The sequence below is a fragment of the Pristiophorus japonicus genome, chromosome 1 (genome assembly GCF_044704955.1).
Source record: "Pristiophorus japonicus isolate sPriJap1 chromosome 1, sPriJap1.hap1, whole genome shotgun sequence".
Classification (NCBI taxonomy): domain Eukaryota; kingdom Metazoa; phylum Chordata; class Chondrichthyes; family Pristiophoridae; genus Pristiophorus; species Pristiophorus japonicus.
In genome coordinates, this window is record NC_091977.1 from 462,384,474 (window position 1) to 462,403,767 (window position 19,294).

At 44.8% G+C, this 19,294-nt stretch overlaps 1 protein-coding gene across 1 annotated transcript in view; it reads left to right on the forward strand.

The window, feature by feature from the left end:
- The window catches only part of necab1 (N-terminal EF-hand calcium binding protein 1), a 388,139-nt gene that overhangs the window by 352,090 nt on the left and 16,755 nt on the right, over window positions 1-19,294 (forward strand). The window contains exon 10 of the mRNA XM_070876240.1: window positions 8,062-8,174. Within this exon, the coding sequence (XP_070732341.1) occupies window positions 8,062-8,174 (113 nt within the window). The remainder of the gene's footprint in view (window positions 1-8,061; window positions 8,175-19,294) is intronic.

A 19,294-nucleotide genomic window follows, 5' to 3' on the forward strand; every position in this document is an offset into this window, starting at 1 on the left:
GCAGGTTCAGCAGGTGGTGAAGAAGGCAAATGATATGTTGGCCTTCCTAGCTAGGGGATTTGAATACAGGAGCAGGGAGGTATTACTGCAGTTGTACAGGGCCTTAGTGATGCCTCACCTGGAATATTGTGTTCAGTTTTGGTCTCCTGATCTGAGGAAGGACGTTCTTGCTATTGAGGGAGTGCAGCAAAGGTTCACCAGACTGATTCCAGGGATGGCTGGACTGTCATATGAGGAGAGACTGGATCAACTGGGCCATTATTCACTGGTGTTTAGAAGAATGAGAGGGGATCTCATAGAAACGTATAAGATTCTGACGGGACTGGAGAGGTTAGATGCGGGAAGAATGTTCCCGATGTTGGGGAAGTCCAGAACCAGGGGACATAGTCTTAGGATAAGGGGTAGACCAGTTAGGACTGAGATGAGGAGAAACTTCTTCACAGAGAGTTGTTAACGTGTGGAATTCCTTGCCGCAGAGAGTTGTTGATGCCAGTTCATTGGATATACTCAAGAGGGAGTTAGATATGACCCTTATTCCTAAGGGGATCAAGGGGTATGGAGAAAGCAGGAAAGGGGTACTGAGGGAATGATCAGCCATGATCTTATTGAATGGCGGTACAGGCTCGAAGGGCCGAATGGCCTACTCCTGCACCTATTTTCTATGTTTCTATGTTTCTGAGCCATTTAGGACTGAGATGAGGAGAAACTTCTTCACTCAGAGAGTTGTTAACCTGTGGAATTCCCTACTGCAGAGAGTTGTTGATGTCAGTTCATTGGTTATATTCAAGGGGGAGTTAGATATGGTCCTTACAGCTAAAAGGATCAAGGGGTATGGCGAGAAAGCAGGAATGGGGTACTGAAGTTGCATGTTCAGTCATGAAATCATTGAATGGCGGTGCAGGCTCGAAGGGCCAAATGGTCTACTCCTGCACCTATTTTCTATGTTTCTATGATCATTTATCCAATAGCGATCATAACATGATGAAGTTCAGCGTAGCATTTGAAAGGGTGAAACGCGAAACAGCTACTAAGATTCCAGATGTAGGTAAGGCCGACTTCAACAGGATGAGACAGAGACTGTAAACTGTCTACGGTAAACTGGGAAAATCTGTTCATGGATAAAATGACAGAAGATCAGTAGGAGATGTTCAATAAATAATTTAACGTGATATAGAACTAATTTATATCCCTAAGGGACAAAATATCTACTTGCCCCCCAAAAAAAGAGCTGTATACAACTAAAGAGGTTCAGGACAGCATAAAACTAAAAGAAAAAGCATACAAAAATGAAAACAAAATCACAGATCCTGATAAATGGGAAAGATACAAAGAACAGCAAAGGGTCACAATACAGATGGTAAGAGTTACAAAAAAGGGAGTATGAATATAAACTTGCAAGGGATATCAAAATCAATAATTTTTACAATTACATTAGGAAAAAGAGGGTAGTCAGGAGCAATGTTGGCCCCTTAAAAACTGAAAGCAGTGATATTATCAATGATAATAAGGAAATGGTGGACATGTTGAATAATTACTTTGCACCAGTAGAAGAAGAGGATAGTAGGTTGGAAATCCCAAGAAACTAATATTGAATCAGGGACAGGGACTCAATAAAATTAATGCAAGTAAAATAACATTAAATAAAGAAAATAAGGGCATGACAAATGAAAAATGACAAATTCCCAGGACCAGATGGTTTCCACCTCAGGATTTTAAAGGAAGTAGGTGAGCACATTGCAGATACTCCAACTATAATCTTCTAAAGTTTTCTCGATTCAGGAACAATTTATAAGAACATAAGAACATAAGAAATAGGAGCAGGAGTAGGTCATTTGGCCCCTCGAGCCTGCCCCGCCATTTAATTTGATTCATGGCTGATTCATTTACAATGGAAAATTGTGTATGTCAGTCTATTTTTTAAGAATGGTGAGGGGGGAAAACAGGGAATTATAGATCAGTTAGCCTAACACCTGTTGGCAGGAAATTGCTAGAGTCTATTATTAAGAATAGGGTGACTGAACACTTCGATAATTTTCAGTTGATCAGAGAGAGCCAGCATGGATTTATGAAATGGCCATGCCTGACAAACCTGGTTGAATTTTTTTAAGAGGTTACTAAAGTAGTGGATAGGGGAATGTCTATGAATGTTTTTATATGGACTTCCAGAAGGCATTTGATAAAGTTCCATATAACAGACTGTTATTTAATGTAGAAGCCCACAGAATTGAAGGCAAATTATTGACCTGGTTAGAAAATTGTCAGAGTGGCAGGAGACAGAGAGTAGGGATAATGGGTAGGTACTCAAATTGGGAGTATGTGAATATTGGTATCACACAGAGATCTGTGTGGGGCCTCAACTATGCACAATATTTATTAATGACTTAGATGATGGCATAGAAAGAGGAGGTGCAACAAGACCTGGATGTCATGGTACATCAGACATTCAAGGTAGGCATGCAGGTACAACAAGCAGTAAAGAGGCAAATGGCATGTAGGCCTTCATAGCGAGGGGATTTGAGTATAGATATAGACATAGAAAATAGGTGCAGGAGTAGGCCATTTGTCCCTTGGAGCCTGCACCACCATTCAATAAGATCATGGCTGATCATTCCCTCAGTACCCCTTTCCTGCTTTCTCTCCATACCCCTTGAACCCCTTAGCCGTAAGGGCCATATCTAACTCCCTCTTGAATATATCCAATAAACTGGCATCAACAACTCTCTGCGGCAGGGAATTCCACAGGTTAACAACTCTCTGAGTGAAGAAGTTTCTCCTCATCTCAGTCCTAAATGGCCTACCCCTTATCCTAAGACTGTGTCCCTTGGTTCTGGACTTCCCCAACATCGGGAACAATCTACCCACATCTAACCTGTCCCGTCCTGTCAGAATCTTGTATGTTTCTATGAGATCCCCTCTCATCCTTCTAAACTCCAATGTATAAAGGCCCAGTTGATCCAGTCTCTCCTCATATGTCAGTCCAGCCATCCCGGGAATCAGTTCGCTGCACTCATTCAATAGCAAGAACGTCCTTCCTCAGATTAGGAGCAGGGAGGTCGTACTGCAGTTGTACAGGGCCTTGGTGAGACCACACCTTGAGTATTGTGTGCAGTTTTGGTCTCCTAATCTGAGGAAGGACGTGCTTGCTATTGAGGGAGTGCAGCGAAGGTACACCAGACTGATTCCCGGGATGGCAGGACTGACATATGAGAAAGACTGGATCGACACGGCTTATATTCACTGAAATTTAGAAGAATGAGAGGGGATCTCATAGAAACATATACAATTCTGATGGGATTGGACAGGTTAGATGCAGGAAGAATGTTCACGATGTTGGGGAAGTCCAGAATCAGGGGTCACAGTCTAAGGATAAGGGGTAAGCCATTTTGGACCGAGATGAGGAGAAACTTCTTCACTCAGAGAATTGTGAACCTGTGGAATTCTCTGCCACGGAATGTTGTTGAGGCCAGTTCGTTGGATATATTCAAAAGGGAGTTAGATGTGGCCCTTACGGCTAAAGGGATCAAGAGGTATGGAGAAAAAGCAGGAATGGGGCACTGAAGTTGCATGATCAGCCATGATCATATTGAATGGTGGTGGAGGCTTGAAGGGCCAAATGGCCTACTCCTGCACCTACTTTCTATGTTTCTATGTTTCTATATATCCAACTTTGCCAATGGCACAAAAATAGGTGGTATTGTAGATGAAAGCATAAAATTACAAAGGGATGATAGATTAAGTGATTGGGCAACACTGTGGCAAATGCATTTCAATGCAAGCAAATGTGAGGTCATCCACTTTGGACCTAAAAAGGATGGTGAAAAACTAAATGGTGAAAAACTAAAAACAGTGGATGTCCAAAGAGACTTGGGGGTCCAGGTACATAGATCATTAAAATATCATGAACAGGTACACAAAATAATCAAAATGCTAATGGAATGCTGGCCTTTATATCTAGAGGATTAGAATACAGGGTGGTAGAAGTTATGCTGCAGCTATACAAAACCCTGGTTAGAGGACATGTGGAGTTCTGTGAGCAGTTCTGGGCACCACATATTAGGAAGGATATATTGGCCTTGGAGGGAGTGCAGCGTAGGTTTACCAGAATGATACCCGGACTTCAAGGGTTAAGTTACGTGGAGAGATTACACAAATTAAGGTTGTATTTCCTAGAATTTAGAAAGTTAAGGGGTGATCTGATTGACATTTTCAAGATCTTAAGGGGAAGCGTTAGGGTAGAGAAAAACTATTTCCATTGTTTGGGGATTCAAGGACTAGGGGGCATGGTCTAAAAATTAGAGCCAGACATTTCAGGAATGAAAGGGTGGTAGAAGTTTAGAACTCTTGTCCACAAACGACAATTGATGCTAGATCAATTGTTAATTTTAAAGCTGAGATTGATAGCTTTTTGTTAACCAAAGATATGAAGGGATATGGAGTAAGGTTGCAGATCAGCCATGATCTCATTGAATGGTTAGACAGGTTCGAGGGGCTGAATGGTCTACTCCTGTTTCTATGTTCCATTGGCTGTCACATAACCAGATATCTCCTGCCACAGCCTTCTGCACGTATGGGCCAATGGCTTCCTACCAGCTTATGGGAAGAGGACAACCTGCATCCTCTCCACGACCACCACCCGTAACTCCAGAGTCACATCTAAGAAGCGTGTTGCTCTCTCCCTCTGCTGCTGCTCAGCCATCTCTTCCTAGTTAGTATTGCTTCCAAGTAGTGCTCCAGATGGTGACAATGAGGTGCTGTTGCATCAAAGCACCTCCCCTTTAAGTACTAGGCCAGACATGACTTGGAATTATACTGCACCCGTTATTGGCCCACCTATTTTATAATAAGCCAATGAGCAGCAGTTTTAGCGCTGAGATCAGCATTATAGATATGAGCACTGAGCACGAAGTTTGCATGCTCCCTAGATCACTTTGACCCAGCGCAGCTAGACCATGACACCACTCATTTTCACACCGTATCCAATATCTAGGCCATTAATTCCCAAAGGAGGTTGTCACAGAACAATGCACACTCCTGCAGTCACACTATGGAACCATTTCTTGGACAGAGAGTAGGAGCATGCGTGCGCACTAGGTCCATGCAGCAGAGCTTGGTCTCCAGTCGTCTTGGTTAACACTTGCCACTGGATCAAGACCTAGCTCTGTCAAGCCCGTGTGGTGGCTGGTATGCAACGGCTACCCCACGTTAAAAGAATCCATACACAGGCATCTTCCACCCTTCAGTATGTAGTTCGGGACGTAGAATGTCAGGTCCCTCATTGAAACACCTGTGAACTCATCCCTTTTTGGTGTGGAAGCAGGTCATCCTCGATATGAGGACTGCCCAATACTACTATACTATATAAAAACAGAAAGTAAGAGTTTCTACAGGTACATAAAAAGGAAAAGAGTGGCTATAGTAATGTTGGTCCCTTATAGGATGAGATTGGGCAATTAATAAGGGGGAACAGGGAAATGGCATAGACTGTGAACAAATATTTTGTATCGGTCTTCATGGTCGAAGACACTAAAAACATTCCAATAGTGGATAATCAAGGGGCAATAGGGAGGGAGGAATTTAGTACAATCACTATCACTAAAGAAGTAGTACTCGGTAAAATAAAGGCGGACAAGTCACCTAGACCTGATGGCTTGCATCCTAAGGTCTTAAAAGAAGTGGCTGCAGAGATAGTGCATGCATTGGTTGTAATCTGCCAAAATTCCCTGGATTCTGGGGAGGTCCCAGCAGATTGCAAAACCGCAAATGTAACACCCCTATTTAAAAAAGGAGGCAGACAGAAAGCAGGAAACTATAGACCAGTTAGCCTAACATCTATGGTTGGGAAAATGCTGGAATCCATTATTAAGGAAGCAGTAGTAGGATATTTGGAAAAGCATGATTAAATCAAGCAGAGTCAGCTTGGTTTTATGAGGGGGAAATCATGTTTGACAAATTTGCTGGAGTTCTTTGAGGATGTAACGAGCAGGGTGGATAAGGGGGAACTAGTGGATGTGGTGTATTTGGATTTCCAGAAGGCATTTGATAAGGTGCCACATAAAAGGTTACTGCACAAGATAAGAGTTCACGGAGTTCGGGGTAATATATTAACATGGATAGAGGATTGGCTAACTAACAGAAAACAGAGAGTCGGGATAAATGGGTAATTTTCCGGTTGGCAAACAGTAACTAGTGGGGTGCCACAGGGATTGGTGCTGGGGCCTCAACTATTAACAATTTATATTAATGACTTGGATGAAGGGACTGAGTGTAATGTGCCAAGTTTGCTGATGATACAAAGATGAATGGGAGAACAAATTGTGAGGAGGACAAAATAAATCTGCAAAGGGATATAGATAGGCTACATGAGTGGGCAAAAATTTGGCAGATGGAATATAATGTGGGAAAATGTGAGGTTATCCACTTTGGCAGAAAAAATAGAAAATCAAATTATAATTTAAATGGAGAAAAATTGTGAAGTTCTGCAGTGCAGAGGAACCTGGAGGTCCTTGTGCATGAAACACAAAAGGTTAGTATGCAGTTACAGCTAGTAATCAGGAAGGCAAATGGAATATTGGCCTTTATTGCAAGGGGGATAGAGTATAAAAGCAGAGAAGTCTTGCTACAACTGTACAGGGTAGTGGTGAGGCCACACCTAGAGGAATGCATACAGCTTTGGTCTCCGTATTTAAGGAAGGATGTACTTGCATTGGAGGCTGTTCAGAGAAGGTTCACTAGGTTGATTCCGGAGATGAGGGGGTTGACTTATGAAGATAGGTTGATTAGGTTGGGCGTATACTCATTGGAGTTCTGAAGAATGAGAGGTGATTTTATCGGAACATATAAGATAATGAGGGGGCTCGATAAAGTGGATGCAGAGAGGATATTTCCACTCATAGGGGAATCTAAACCTAGGGGGCATAGTCTCAGAGTAAGGAGCCAACCATTTAAAACTGAGATGAGGAGGAATTTCTTCTCACAGAAGGTTGTAAATCAATGGAATTCCCTGCCCCAGAGAGCTGTGGGGGCTGGGTCATTGTATATATTTAAGGCAGAGATAGACAGATTTTTGAGCGATAAGGGAATAAAGGGTTATGGGGAGCGGACAGGGAAGTGAAGCTGAGATCATGATCAGATCAGCCATGATCATATTAAATGGCGGAGCAGGCTCAAGGGACCAAATGGCCTACTCCTGTTGCTATTTCTTATGTTCTTATGACCCCCAGTTCCCCAATGCCACAGATTTAAAATTTGTATCCGTGTGTTTAAATCTCCCTGTGGACTTGGCTCCCCCATCTCTCCTCAAGCCCTAATTCTCCCCAAATGCTCTAATCCTCTGACTTCAGCCTCTTGTGCGTCCCCTTCTCTTCACTCCATATTGGTGGCCACTTAGACATCACCACAATCTGGAATTCCTGCCCTAAACTTCACTGTTTTTCCATCTCCTTCTCCTCCTTTAAGATCCTCCTTGAAACCAAAACCTACCTATTTAAACAAGTTTTTGGTCACGCCTCATCTTTCCTTTTTTTATTTTTTCTTTATGAAGGGATGTTTTTCTACATTAAAGGCACTATATAAATGTTGTCATCTTGCATGAGGTGCTTGAAATACTTGAGCCAGCTCTGTATTAGAAGCACTTGTTTAAATAGCCAAGGTACCACTGATATACTCCAAATATACAAAGAATATGCAATGACCAGCACTGAAGTGTGATCAATGCTATTTATTAGTTATTATTAGTGGAATCTGTTATCTTTTTGTTACATTATAAAGTTGGGGAGCTGGTATTAAAATGTAGTTGAGGAGAGATTCAACTTCTGCTCAAAACAGGCATGAAATCAATAATGCAGTTATTCTAGCATAGGATCTCTCAACAACTTTGTGATGAGTTAAATGTTAATATACAAGTATAAACTTGTCACAACGAATGTGCTTCTGAAGAAAGCATAGGTAAAATGTCAGTTTCAATAGCCAAGCACTGATTAGATTTGCAATCGACAACAATACTTTTAAGAATTTTATTATTAACCAATATTTCTTAATCTGCAAATGATTTTTTTTTCACAGCATATTCTTATTGTTCAGCGGCAGATGTCTATACTGGAAGAGGAACTGGAGGAATTTCGTCTAGCTTTGAAGCAGTATGTGGTATCTGCAACTGCACAAACAGGATGTATGCAGTAAGTATGAAGATCTTTGTGAAATTTATCTTTGCAGTACTGTAATAAAGTCTGCTACGGGATTTTTATTGAACTGTATCCTTTCCCCTCTTTTAAAAGTACTCCATTTACAATGCAGCCATTTCGGGATAAAGAGGCAATAAGAAACGTGGCTGTTATATTTACAAATAGTTTTGTAAATGAAACAATTTTGCTGTCACTTATGTTAGAGTTGACATCCATCTGGTTTTGAGCTAGTTTCAAGATGCCTCCTACCACAAGTAATTTTAGTAAAGAGAAACTGGACAGCAGCGGCTTAGTTTTCAATTGTTACATATTAATAAAATGCTTTACGCATGTTTGACTGGACATATTTCAAGTACAGATGTTTTTTTTTTAAATGCACGCCATGCCAGTTTTCGATTATGTAAAAGGTGGCTGCACCTCTTACCTAAACAACTGAAGAAATTTTAGAGTACAAATAAAGTTGTTTAAAATCTCTTACTGATCTGTTGATATGATTGCCACTTATCTAGTTTGGACCAGAGTCTGCTTTTTGAAAGGACTGTCACAACATTTTAAAAATGTAAACCACTTTACTACCCAAATATGGAAGAGCAAGAGAGTTTGAGACATCTCAATCACCCACAACACCCCTTCCCCTTCCCATAGCACCTTCCCGTGCAAGCGCAAGTAATGCAACATCTGCCCTTTTACCTCTGCCCTTCCCACCGTCCAGGGTCCCAAACACTCCTTCCAGGTGAAACAACAATTTACTTGTCCTTCTTGCAATTTAGTATACTGTATTCACTACATGATGCAATCTCCTCTACACTAGGGAGACCAAATGCAGATTGGGTAACCACTTTGCAAAACACCTCCATTCAGTATGTAAACATGACCCCGGGCTTCCAGTCTCCTGTATCTTTAATTCTCTGCTCCACTCCCAATCTGACTTCGGCCACACTGTTCCAATGAAGCTCAACGTAAGCTTGAGTAACAGCACATGGGGCACAATTTTCCCCAATGCCGTTTTTTGACTTATTGCAAGAGTTACCCCCTTTTTTTGGCACCGACTACTCCAAAAGAAAACTTACAAGTTTCCCCGTTCTAATTTTGAAAACTGGCGGCGTGCAGCCTGTCCTTTAGTTTCCGGGGATGAAGCCTCATGTCTCTGGCGAAAAATCGATGGCCCCTCTTCAGCGCATGCGCAAAAAAAAGACGTTTTTTACCTGACTGCTATGGGCATGCATGCCCAGTACACCTCCCGGTCTGCATTCAGCTATTTTTAAAGACTCAGTTGTATGTGAGAACTTTGATTCTCAGTGGAAAAATCGGAGCTGCAGTACAATATGCAACGGGGCTCAAGGACCAAGAATTTCTCAGAGGATGAAGTGGAGGCATTGGTTACTGCAATTGAGGCCAGATGGCACAAGCTGGACACCAGCAGAGGTACATAAAAGTTTCCCAAAATAAATGAAGAGACGCTGGAACCAACTTGCAGAACATTACTGTGCAATGGTGACCACCCCGAGATCTGGAGGCCAGTGCAAAAAGAAGTGGCAGGACCTTGGTCAAGTAGTTAGTGTAAGTAATAGTCATTTATTCACTGGAATTACAATTGTAAATTTGACCATCTGTATGTCCCACCCAGCAGAAAGGCACCCTCTCTAAAAGTTATATTTTCATCTTTGCAGAGGAAGGTGGCACAAAACAAAAGAGAAAGACCTTGAAAGGAGGCCTGGCAAATCAGCACCACTGACACACTTAGAAAACAGGGTCGCTGCTTTGATGTGTCCTGCCTGAAGAAAAACAACCACCACTGCACAAGTTGGGCCCACACTCGAGGGAGAGGGCAAGTCCTGCAAATTCCAAGGTTAGTATGCAGGTACAGCAAGTGATCAGGAAGGCCAATGGAATCTTGGCCTTTATTGCAAAGGGGATGGAGTATAAAAGCAGGAAAATCTTGCTACAGTTATACAGGGTATTGGAGAGGCCACACCTGGAATACTGCATGCAGTTTTGATTTCCATATTTACGAAAGGATATATTTGCTTTGAAGGCAATTCAGAGAAGGTTCACTAGGATGATTCCGGAGATGAGGGGATTGACTTATGAGGAAAGGTTGAGTAGGTTGGGCCTCTACTCATTGAGAATAAGAGGTGATCTGATCAAAACATATAAGGTTATGAGGAGGCTTGACAAGCTGGATGCAGAGAGGATGTTTCCACTGATAGGAGAGACTAGAACTAGGGGGCATAATCTTAGAATAAGGGGCCGCCCATTTAAAACAGAGATGAAGAGGAATTTCTTCTCTGAGAGTTGTAAATCTGTGGAATTCGCTGCCTCAGAGAGCTGTGGAAGCTGGGTCATTGAATAAATTTAAGACAGAGATAGTCAGTTTCTTAACCAATGAGGAAATAAGGCGTTATGGGGAGCGGGCAGGGAAGTGGACCTGAGTCCATGATTGGATCAACCATGATCGTATTAAATGGAGCAGGCTCGAGGGGCCGTATGGCTCCTATTTCTTATGTTCTTATGTTCCACATTCTGGCTTTGCTAAAAGCAAAGTACTGCACGGGCTAGTCATGGGGATGTCGCCGTCAGCTACGCTTCGGTTGATGCAATGTGCTATCATTCATCGTGGTCTTTCAAATGAGCCTGCCACCTGCGCTGTGTCTGCCTACTCATGTTACCCTGCCCCATCCTTTGCTCGTTGTTCTGTTATATTTTGCAGAACTTGAGGCCAATCCCAACGAGGCTGAAGCCAATGCAGAAGAAGATTCAGAGGCAGACGAGCCTGAAGAGGAGAACATCTTCCAATCCGACCTTCCAGACCAAGTGCATGGGGATGAGGGGGAGGGTGAGGATGAAGCCCCCATTGTTGTAATTACGCTGGGGGAGGTGCAGGTGCCGCTCATTGAAGGTGCCAGTCCCTTTCCTGCGTGGTACGAATGTTGGTACATTCCATGGTTTCTCACAGTCTGAGACTGCAGGTCCCAGTAGGATGCAGCGAGCCACACCCAGGGTGAGGAGGGGAAGGAGAGCTCAAAAGCGCTCTCCTGAGGTACAGGATCTAACAGATGTGGTTCAGATGTTGGCAATTAGTGTGGAGAGCACAGACATTATGCGATCATTCCTGGACACCATCAGTGGAGTGGGGGATGAGGTATCGGGACTATCGGGAGAAGTAACAACACTCTCACGAGAAATGGGAACACTGTCCGGGCACGAGGGAGAAAATGTTGCAGGTAGCTGATACACTGTTGGTGAACATAAGGGAGGGAATGTTGTAGGCAGTTGAGACACTGTCAAGGCACATGAGGGAGGGAATGTTGGAGTTAGCTGATGCAATAAGGGAACACGCCCAGACCCCGCGGCCATTGACAGAATCAACTGCCACTTCCATTCTGTAAAGACCTTACTCTAGAGCATGAAACCACACAAGGCACATTCCAGGGACAAGGCCACACAGTGACCTTAACTCTTTATTACACGATCCCCTGCGTGGGATCTCCCTTTATATACCTGTGTGATCATAAGAACATAAGAGCATAAGAATTAGGAACAGGAGTAGGCCATCTAGCCCCTCGAGCCTGCTCCGCTATTCAACAAGATCATGGCTGATCTGGCCGTGGTCTCAGCTACACTTACCCGCCTGCTCCCCATAACCCTTAATTCCCTTATTGGTTAAAAATCTATCAATCTGTGATTTGAATACAGTCAATGAGCTAGCCTCAACTGCTTCCTTGGGCAGAGAATTCCACAGATTCACAACCCTCTGGGAGAAAAAATTCCTTCTCAACTGGTTTTAAATTGGCTCCCCCATATTTTGAGGCTGTGCCCCTAGTTCTAGTCTCCCCGACCAGTGGAAACAACCTCTCTGCCTCTATCTTGTCTATCCCTTTCATTATTTTAAATGTTTCTATAAGATCACCCCTCATCCTTCTGAACTCCAACGAGTAAAGACCCAGTCTACTCAATCTATCATCATAAGGTAACCCCCTCATCTCCGGAATCAGCCGAGTGAATCGTCTCTGTACCCCCTCCAAAGCGAGTATATCTTTCCTTAAGTAAGGTGACCAAAACTGCATGCAGTACTCCAGGTGTGGCCTCACCAATACCCTGTACAGTTGCAGCAGGACCTCCCTGCTTTTGTACTCCATCCCTCTTGCAATGAAGGTCAACAGTCCATTCGCTTTCCTGATTACCTGCTGCACCTGCAAACTAACTTTTTGGGACCCCGAGGTCCCTCTGCACCGCAGCATGTTGTAATTTTTCCCCATTCAAATAATATTCCCTTTTACTGTTTTTTTTCCCAAGATGGATGACCTCACATTTTCCGACATTGTATTCCATCTGCCAAACCTTAGCCCATTCGCTTAACCTATCTAAATCTCTTTGCAGCCTCTCTATTACCTCTACACAACCCGCTTTCCCACTAATCTTTGTGTCATCTGCAAATTTTGTTACACTACACTCTGTCCCCTCTTCCAGGGCATCTATGTATATTGTAAACAGTTGTGGTCCCAGCACCGATCCCTGTGGCACACCACTAACCACCGATTTCCAACCTGATAAGGACCCATTTATCCCGACTCTCTGCTTTCTGTTAGCCAGCCAATGCTCGATCCATGCTAATACATTTCCTCTGACTCCACGTACCTTTATCTTCTTCAGCAACCTTTTGTGTGACACCTTATCAAATGCCTTTTGGAAATCTAAATACACCTCATCCATCGGTACACCTCTATCCACCATGCTCGTTATATCCTCAAAGAATTCCAGTAAATTAGTTAAACATGATTTCCCCTTCATGAATCCATGTTGCGTCTGCTTGATTGCACTATTCCTATCTAGATGTCCAGCTATTTCTTCCTTAATGATAGCTTCAAGCATTTTCCCCACTACAGATGTTAAACTAACTGGCCTATCGTTACATGCCTTTTGTCTGCCCCCTTTTTTAAACAGAGGCGTTACATTAGCTGCTTTCCAATCCACTGGTACCTCCCCAGCGTCCAGAGAATTTTGGTAGATTATAACTAATGCATCTGCTATAACTGCTGCTATCTCTTTTAATACCCTGGGATGCATTTCATCAGGACCAGGGGACTTGTCTACCTTGAGTCCCTTTAGCCTGTCCAGCACTACCCCCCTAGTGATAGTGATTATCTCAAGGTCCTCCCTTCCCACATTCCCGTGACTAGCAATTTTTGGCATGGTTTTTGTGTCTTCCACTGTGAAGACCGAAGCAAAATAATTGTTTAAGGTCTCAGCCACTTCCACATTACCCATTATTAAATCCCCTTTCTCATCTTCTAAGGGACCAACATTTACTTTAGTCACTCTCTTTATTTATCAGTAAAAGCTTTTACTATCTGTTTTTATGTTTTGCGCAAGTTTACTTTCGTAATCTATCTTTCCTTTCTTTATTGCTTTCTTAGTCATTCTTTGCTGTTGCTTAAAATTTTCCCAATCTTCTAGTTTCCCACTAACCTTGGCCACCTTATACGCATTGGTTTTTAATTTGATACTCTCCTTTATTTCCTTGTTTATTCATGGCTGGTTATCCCTTCTCTTACCGCCCTTCTTTTTCACTGGAATATATTTTTGTTGAGCACTATGAAAGAGCTCCTTAAAAGTCCTCCACTGTTCCTCAATTGTGCCACCGTTTAGTCTGCGTTTCCAGTCTACTTTAGCCAACTCTGCCCTCATCCCACTGTAGTCCCCTTTGTTTAAGCATAGTACGCTCGTTTGAGACACTACTTCCTCATCCTCAATCTGTATTACAAATTCAACCATACTGTGATCACTCATTCCGAGAGGATCTTTTACTAGGAGATCGTTTATTATTCCTGTCTCATTACACAGGACCAGATCGAAGATAGCTTGCTCCCTTGTAGGTTCTGTAACATACTGTTCGAAGAAACAATCGCGTATGCATTCTATAAATTCCTCCTCAAGGCTACCCCGTGCGATTTGATTTGACCAATCGATATGTAGGTTAAAATCTCCCATGATTACTGCCGTTCCTTTTTCACATGCCTCCATTATTCCCTTGATTATTGTCCGCCCCATCATGAAGTTATTATTTGGGGGCCTATAAACTATGCCCACCAGTGACTTTTTCCCCTTACTATCTCTAATCTCCACCCACAATGATTCAACATTTTGTTCATTAGAGGCAATATCATCTCTCACAACTGCCCTGATATCATCCTTTATTAACAGAGCTACCCCACCTCCTTTCCCTTCTTGTCTATCTTTCCGAATTGTCAGATACCCCTGTATGTTTAATTCCCAGTCTTGGCCAACCTGCAACCAAGTTTCTGTAATGGCCACCAAATCATACCCATTTGTAATGATTTGTGCCGACAACTCATTTACTTTATTTTGAATGCTGCGTGCGTTTAGTAGAGTGTTTTAATACTAGTTTTTAAACCATGATTTTTAGTTTTGACCCCTCCTGCAGCCCCTTTATATTCATATATATTGTCCTTTCCTATCACTTTGTGGTTTACACTTACCCCAGTACTACTCTGCTCTGTTACCTCCTGCCTTTTGCATTCTTTCTTGGGGTCCTGTTCATCTGAGCTCTCACCCACTCTAACTAGCTCAGAGCCCTCTCCTGGGTTCCGGATACTGCTAGCATTGAGGCACCGAGCTTTCATGCTTGCCTTTTTATTACACTTTGACCTTTTAGAATTTTGCTGTACAGTGGCCCTTTTTGTTTTTTGCCTTGGGTTTCTCTGCCATCCACTTTTACTCATTTCCTTTCTGTCTTTTGCTTCTGTCTCCATTTTGTTTCCCTCTATCTCCCTGCATTGGTTCCCATCCCCCTGCCATATTAGTTTAACTCCTCCCCAACAGAACTAGCAAACACTCCCCCTAGGGCATTGGTTCCAGCCCTGCCCAGGTGCAGACCGTCCGGTTTGTACTGGTCCCACCTCCCCCAGAACCGGTTCCAATGCCCCAGGAATTTGAATCCCTCCCTGCTGCACCACTGCTGCTCAACCCACGTATTCATCTGAGCTATCCTGCGATTCCTACTCTGACTAGCACGTGGCACTGGTAGCAATCCCGAGATTACTACTTTTGAGGTCCTACTTTTTAATTTAGCTCCTAGCTTCTTAAGTTCGTCTCGTAGGACCTCATCTCTTTTTTTACCTATATCATTGGTACCAATGTGCACCATGACAACTGGCTGTTCACCCTCCCTTTTCAGAATGTCCTGCACCCGCTCCGAGACATCCTTGACCCTTGCACCAGGGAGGCAACATACCACCCTGAAGTCTCGGTTGTGACCGCAGAAACGCCTATCTATTCCCCTTTCAATTGAATCCCCTATCACTATCGCTCTCCAACTCTTTATCCTGCCCTCCTGTGCAGCAGAGCCAGCCATGGTGCCATGAACTTGGCTGCTGCTTCCCTCCCCTGATGAGTTATCCCCCTCAACAGTAAGGTAAGAAGTATATCCCACAAGTTCACCCCCTGTGGTCAAGGTGTGCATCTAACTTGAGTGTATACAGTAATACAGTGGTGTTACATTGTAGTTACAAACATGACATTACCTCCCCCCCCCCCCCCCCAAAGTCTTACTGGGATCACAAGTTCAGTCTTTCAGGTGGTCTACGCTCCCTCGTGGAGCACCACAGTTGGGGCTCTGGTTGTTGGACGCTGGTGAGTGTCTGTCACCTGTGGTGATTCCGGCCTGTCCGGGCTGACCTCAGGGACTGTGCATTCTTCCGATTGCTCTTGTTGCATGTTCGCTAGCGGTAGTGTGAGCTCCATCTCATGGTCTTCTTCAGGTTCCTCCGTGTCCATGCTGAACTTTTTTTTTACTTCGTCCAGATGCTTACGGCATATCTGGCCATTGTTGAGTTTTACCACGATGATCCTATTCCCCTCTTTGCCAATTATAGTACCTTCAAGCCATTTGGGCCCCATGGCATGATTGAGAACAAATACAGGATCATTTATTTCTATACATCTCCCCCTTGAATTTCGGTCAGGGTATTCATTTTGTGACTTGCGCTTGCCCTCAATTATGTCGGTCAGGACCGAGTTTTGAGTGTCCGTTTCATGAGTAGCTCTGCGGGCGGGACCCCCGTGAGCGAGTGCGGGCGGGATCTATAGACCAGCAGGAGGCGCGATAGGCGGCATTGTAGGGAGGGTCCTTGAATCCTGAGCATATCTTGCTTAATGATTTGGACTGCCCGTTCCGCTTGGCCATTGGAGGCTAGCTTGAACGGCGCAGTCCTGACGTGGTTGATGCCATTGCCCGACATGAACTCCCGGAATTCATAGTTCGTGAAACACGGGCCATTGTCATTAACCAGGATGTCCGGCAAGCCATGGGTTGCAAAGTTCGCATGTAGGATTTCCACGGTGGTGGATGACGTGCATGAATTCAGGATGATGCACTCGATCAATTTTGAGTACGCATCTACTACAATGAGGAACATCTTCCCCATCAACGGGCCTGCGTAGTCAACGTGAATGCGTGACCATGGCTTGGTGGGCCAGGGCCACGGGCTGAGCGGGGCCTCCCTGGGGGCATTACCCAGCTGGACACAGTTTGTGCACCTGCGAACACAGTGTTCCAGGTCTGAATCAATTCCAGGCTACCAAACGTGTGACCGGGCAATGGCCTTCATCATCACAATGCCTGAGTGCTCGCTGTGGAGTTCCCTGATAAATGCCTCCCTGCTCTTCTGGAGCATGATTACCCAGCTGGCCCATAGTAGGCAATCGGCTTGGAAGGAGAGCTCATCCATCCGCCTGTGGAACGGTCTGACCTCCTCAGGGCATGCTCCGTGTGCGGGCGCCCAATCCGCAGTCAGGACACATTTCTTAATCAAGGATAGGAGGGGATCTCTGTTTGTCGAGATTTTGATCTGGCGGGCTGTGATGGGGGAGCCTGGACTGTCAAAGGCATCGATAGCTATGATCATCTCAGCGCTTTGCTCAGCTGCCCCCTCGATGATGGCCAGTGGGAGCCTGCTGAGCGCGTCAGCACAGTTTTCAGTGCCGGGCTGGTGCCGGATGGAGTAGTCATAAGCAGCTAGCGTGAGGGCCCACCGCTGTATGCGAGCTGATGCGTTGGCATTGACAGCCTTGCTGTCTGACAACAGGGATGTGAGTGGCTTGTGGTCCGTCTCTAATTCAAACTTCCTCTGCAGAGGTACTGATGCATTTTTTTTACACCATAGACACATACAAGCGCTTCCTTCTTGACCATGCCATATCCCCGTTCTGCTTGAGAGAGCGACCTGGAGGCATAAGTCACAGGTTGTAGCTGACCCTCAGCATTACCCTTCTACAACACACACCCAACCCCATAGGACGATGCATCACAAGTCAGAACTAAACGTTTACAGGGTCAACAGAAAGTTCCCGAAATAGTTCAACAGTCCCAGGAATGAACGCAGCTCCGATGTGTTGCAGGGCCTGGGTGCTCGTCGAATCACCTCTGTTTTGGATTCGGTGGGCCGAATCCCATCTGCAGCAACCCTCCTGCCCAAAAACTCAACCTCAGGAGCTAAAAACACACTCATTTAGAGTCGCAGGCCTACCCGGTCCAGTCGGCGTGGCACCTCCTCCAGGTTGTGGAGGTGTTCCTCGGTATCTCGACCCGTGATGAGGATGTCGTCCTGGAATACGATCGTTCCAGGAATGGATTTAAGCAGGCTTTTCCATGTTACGTTGAAAAATCGCGGCCGCTAATCGAATGTCAAACGGGCACTGTTATACGCAAACAGTCCCTTGTGCATGGTGATGGTGGTCAGTAGTTTGGATTCGTCGGCCAGTTCCTGGGTCATATAGGCTGAAGTGAGGTCCAACTTGGTGAACAGCTTGCCGCCTGCCAGCGTGGCGAAAAGATCCTCCGGTCTTGGGAGCGGGTATTGGTCTTGTAGGGATACCCGATTGATGGTGGCCTTGTAGTCACCACAGATCTTGACAGAGCCATCCGCTTTTAGAACTGAAACGATGGTGCTCGCCCAATTGCTGAATTCAAAAGGCGAGATGATGCCCTCTCGCAACAGCCGGTCCAATTCACTCTCAATTTTTTCCCGCATCACATAAGGCACCGCTCTGGCTTTGTGGTGCACTGACCTGGCATCCGGGGTGATGTGTATCCTTACTTTAGTGCCTTTGAAAGTCCCGATGCCCGGTTGAAATAGTGACTCGAATTGTTGTAGGACTTGTGAGCACGAACTTCACTCCACCGAGGACATTGCATGAACATCCCCCCATTTCCAGTTCATCTCAGCTAACCAGCTCCTCCCCAACAGAGCAGGACCATTGCCCGGGGCAATCCAGAGTGGCAGCCGGTTCACTAGCCCATTGTATGTGACAGCCATCATTGCACTGCCTAGCACCGGAATGATCTCCTTGGTGTAAGTCCGTAATTGTGTCTCAATATGTTCTAATTTGGATCTACTGGCTTTGAGTGGCCATAGCTTCTCAAATTGCTGAATGCCCATGAGTGACTGGCTGGCCCCAGTGTCCAGCTCCATGCGTACTGGGATACCGTTCAACAAAACCCTCATCATCATTGGCGGCGTGCTGGTGTATGAACTGTGAATATTCGCCACATGGACCCGCTGAACCTCGGCGTCCATTGATTTGCCTCACAGAACCCTCTTCTGGTCCCTCTGTCTCATATATCAGTCTGGTTGCAGGTTTTCTACACATTCAAGCTAAATGGTTCTGTAGACAAAATGTTGGAATCTGCAATATCTGGCTGAGTGTTTTCCCCCACACCTCTAGCATGAGTTAAAGTTTCCATTGTTGGGGACAAAGGGACTATGGCCAGGAATTCCGCACTGACTATCCCTTTGACTGCTCTTAACTACCTTATTAGTGGGTGTCAATGGCCCCATCCCGGGCCGCATTGTCCACTGTGATGGCGTGAACATCCGTTCAGCCTGCCATTGTCTCTGTTGAGATCCTGCTCTGGGATCTATTGCTGCCTGGTAAATGTCGGACTGCCCCTGCCTGCCTACAGGGCTCTGTGTAGCATTTACAATGTTGACTCCCTGATCCATCGCCATGTTCGAGGCAGAAATGCGCGTGTAAATCATTTTCGTCTCTTCCTCCCCCGCCATGAAAGTTTGAGCTAACAACGCTGCCGCTTC